The 3,481-nt window shown below is 44.2% G+C and overlaps 1 protein-coding gene across 4 annotated transcripts in view; it reads right to left on the bottom strand.

Moving 5' to 3' along the window:
- LOC119415257 (ATP-dependent 6-phosphofructokinase, platelet type) overlaps nucleotides 1–2,209 on the bottom strand; it is a 43,393-nt gene extending 41,184 nt beyond the window's left edge. For all 4 annotated transcript variants that reach the window (XM_037682430.1, XM_037682429.1, XM_037682431.1 and 1 more), the window contains exon 1: nucleotides 1,989–2,209. In XM_037682430.1, the coding sequence (XP_037538358.1) occupies nucleotides 1,989–2,097 (109 nt within the window). In that variant the 5' untranslated portion in view covers nucleotides 2,098–2,209. The remainder of the gene's footprint in view (nucleotides 1–1,988) is intronic.
- Between the last annotated feature and the right edge of the window lie 1,272 nt (nucleotides 2,210–3,481).

Raw genomic sequence — 3,481 nt, 5'->3', positions numbered from 1 at the left:
TCTGTCTGTCTGTCTGTCTGTCTGTCTGTCTGTCTGTCTGTCTGTCTATCTATCTATCTATCTATCTATCTATCTATCTATCTATCTATCTATCCATTATCTTTACCCACTTCTTCCTTTCCGGGTCACGGCTATCATTCGGCTACTTTTAGCTTCTAGCTAGCTTTTTGCTCCTTTAAGCGTTTAGCTAACCTTTTGAGATGTTTAGCTTTTAGCTAACATTGTGCTAATTTAGACTGCTAAACATTTGGTACTCTCAGTTTTTAGCTAGCCTTTAGCTACTTCTGACACTTTTAGCTGCTCAGTTTCTGCTTCTTGAGCAGATTTCATCAGTCCTGCATCGCTCGGCCTTCACTCTGTAGTTTCAGCTGATGTTTGTGTGAGGACGTCAAGGGCCGCACTGAGAGGGCTCAGGGCCACTCCTGGCCCTCGGGTCTTGTTTTGCTTGCGCGTGAGCTGCTCAGCTTGAGTTTATAGGCGCTTTGTGGCCGATCACCCGTTGAATTATCATTTATTAGACTGCAGAGGCACGGTGCAGTGAGAATTAAATCTGAGCTGCTGCCACGAGGAGCATGTTAAAACAAAGACCAGCTGCAAACCCCAGCGGGGGCTCTGACTCCGAGAAGAAGCATTTGCCTCCGCTCCAAAAACAACCTACAGGGCGCACGGTGTTGGGTAACAGCCCGAGAGCCAACAATAGCAGAGGTTTGATGGGAGTGTGGGTCCTGCATGGCAGAGGACATCATGTTCTCTGCCATGCATTGTGGAGGCACACACACACGCACACACACATGCACACACACGCACTGATGATGCTTCAGGTGCAACATGCACACACCACAGACCATTAGTGAAATGCACATAAATCATCCCTGAGGTGGTTTGTAATGACTCTTGGTTTTCATTTTACAATAAAGAGATTTTTGCACAAAACTAAACTTTATTTTTTTCACTTGAGCTTAAATTTAATTTATTTTTGTTTCTTTTCATCAGATCATCTCTGTAAAACAAATAAAATCCTTAGCAGGAGGCTACTTGACCTTCAGCGCCAACAGTGAAGTTAGCGACGATCACAGGAAGTCAAACATGTAGCTCCTTCAAAGTAAAAGCAACAAAACGCGACGACACGGATTTATTTTTTACGTTCAAAGAGTAAACCGGATGTACCTAGTTTAACCCGGGTCACAATGACTCGGGTCCTGTCGTGACTCAGTGACGTAACAGACTCCAGCAGAGGAGGAAAGAATGAGGACACTTAAAAACAAAAGTGCACTTCAGACAGGAAGTGTCAGAATAATGACAGTTCATGAAGTGAACGAGCAGCCGCACATTTGCTCAGAAAACACCGACAACAATTAATTTGGTGTTTTGTTTGTTTGTTTCTTGTAAGAAGTTACAGATCCGAACCCCTGTGAGAACATCTTAGAATAAAAAAGGTCCGAATAAATCCGCGTGTTGCGCCTCGGCGCGCGCACGCAGCAGGTGACAGATGCATGATGGGAAGCGACTGCGTAAAATCCAAAGAGTTCTTCATGTTTCACTTGTTGATGAGGCGGCAGGTCCAGTCTGGACCCGTTTGCATACCAGAACATGTCATCAGAACCGATCGCACGGTTCCGAACTAACATCTGTCCGACACCACGGAAGTGACTCCCACCACCGGCAGGGACGCACCCACAGAGCCGGGGCGCTGGTTCGAGTCCGGCTCGTGACGCGCAGATCATGAGCCGGGCCTGGGTCCTGCCGCTCCGAACCGAACTCACCATTCGAGCTAAACCCCACACATCCATTATCGGACATGTCTTATTTTGACTTTAAATATTTATTAGTGTTATTATTATTATTTATTTATTTATTATTAAGTTACAACATCTGCCCGGTACCAGGTTCTGGGACTTAAAGTCAAGCAGACCCGTGATGGACCCGGTCCACTGAGACCCCCTGAGGCCCAGCAGGTCCAGCTGAAGGCTCTCGGAACATGATGTTACCTTGAGCATCTCCGCCGCTGGTCAGCACCGCGATGGAGGTGCCGGCTCCGGACAGGTTCTCCACGAATTTGCGCGTGTCCTGCCGCTGAGGTGCCGTGGGTCCGGTCATCTCTGCCCTGCTGTCCCCGCGGGACGGGGGGTCTCACCTGCCTGTAAAGTGACTAAAAACTCCTCAGCAGGTCCACCGGCGGCGGAGGACGGACTGTGGAGGAGACAGGAGGAGACGCAGGAGGAGACAGGGGGAGGCACAGGAGGAGGACTGCAGTGGTCCCCCCTCCCTCTCCCACACGCCTCCCCTTAAAAGATCCTGCATTAGGAAAGATTAATCATAACATGGGGATAAGAAATCTGAAACGAAAATAGAAAACACCGAAACAAAACGGCTCCAAAGAGCAATAAACAAATAAATAAACAAATAAATAAACAAATAAATAAAAATCGCTACAAACTAAAGAAACTGCATGAAATGTGATCGGGATGTTTCAATTTGCACCAAAACTGAAACTGAGCTGTTAAAAGCAAAACAACAGCAACAATATTATTATTAATAATAATAAATAATTAAATAATATATCTGGTTTAAAATTAACATAAGCTAAATGCAAGCTAGCAGCTAAAAGTTGCAGAACATGATCAAAAACCACTGGATGGGACAGAAAAGTATCAAAAGTCTATATGAAACTAAAAGTAGCTAAATGCTAAAATGTCTAAATGAAATAGCTAAAATTAAAAAAAAAAGCTGACAATAAACTCTGAGCAGAAAAATAGTAGCTAAAATAGCTTTGAGCTAAAATTGAATTTGTGCCACAATTTATGTCATACTGTGAGAGTGTCCCTCTCCTCTTACACAGTGATGGATGGACATGGACACCAGTGACCCCTGTGACCCGTAAAGGAACAAGTGGGTAAAGATGATGGACGGATGGATGGATGGATGAATGGATGAATTTCAATAATATTATTTCAGCTGCTCATATCTTATCATCAATACACAGACAAAAAAGAAAAAAAAAATCAAAGTTTCTGAAAATAAAATTGCACTTGAACGCACCACGGTGACCACATATACCAGAATGTAAACAGTCCGTTAACTCACAGCTGATAAAAGTCACTGACTGACTTTATTTTATAAATAAATTAAAAAAATTCAAAACTCTTCTTGGTTGAAACAATCCTCCTCTCTGCTAACCTAATAAAAAGAATCAGAGTGAGACCTCTTCTTATTTTTCTATCTTTGGCTGTTGGAGCCAAACTAGGAGCGCCAGCTGACGCAGGTGCCCTCCTGACTGACAGCTGCACGGACCAATCAGCGCTCAGCTCACTCACAGAGGAAACATCCTTCTGTCCCAGCTGACAATCCGGAAGTGATCCACTATCAGCATCAGCTGACATTTCCTCATAACTTACACCATGAAACTACGTGAGGCTGGACAAAAGGCGCGAGGCGTTGCCAAAACACAACAAAAAAAAAGATTAGATTGTTAATAAAATGT

This window comes from Nematolebias whitei, chromosome 9 (assembly GCF_014905685.2).
Source record: "Nematolebias whitei isolate Nwh7 chromosome 9, NemWhi1, whole genome shotgun sequence".
Lineage (NCBI taxonomy): Eukaryota > Metazoa > Chordata > Actinopteri > Cyprinodontiformes > Rivulidae > Nematolebias > Nematolebias whitei.
The sequence above is the reverse complement of the archived record's forward strand: the minus strand, read 5'-3'. Positions and strand labels throughout refer to the sequence as shown.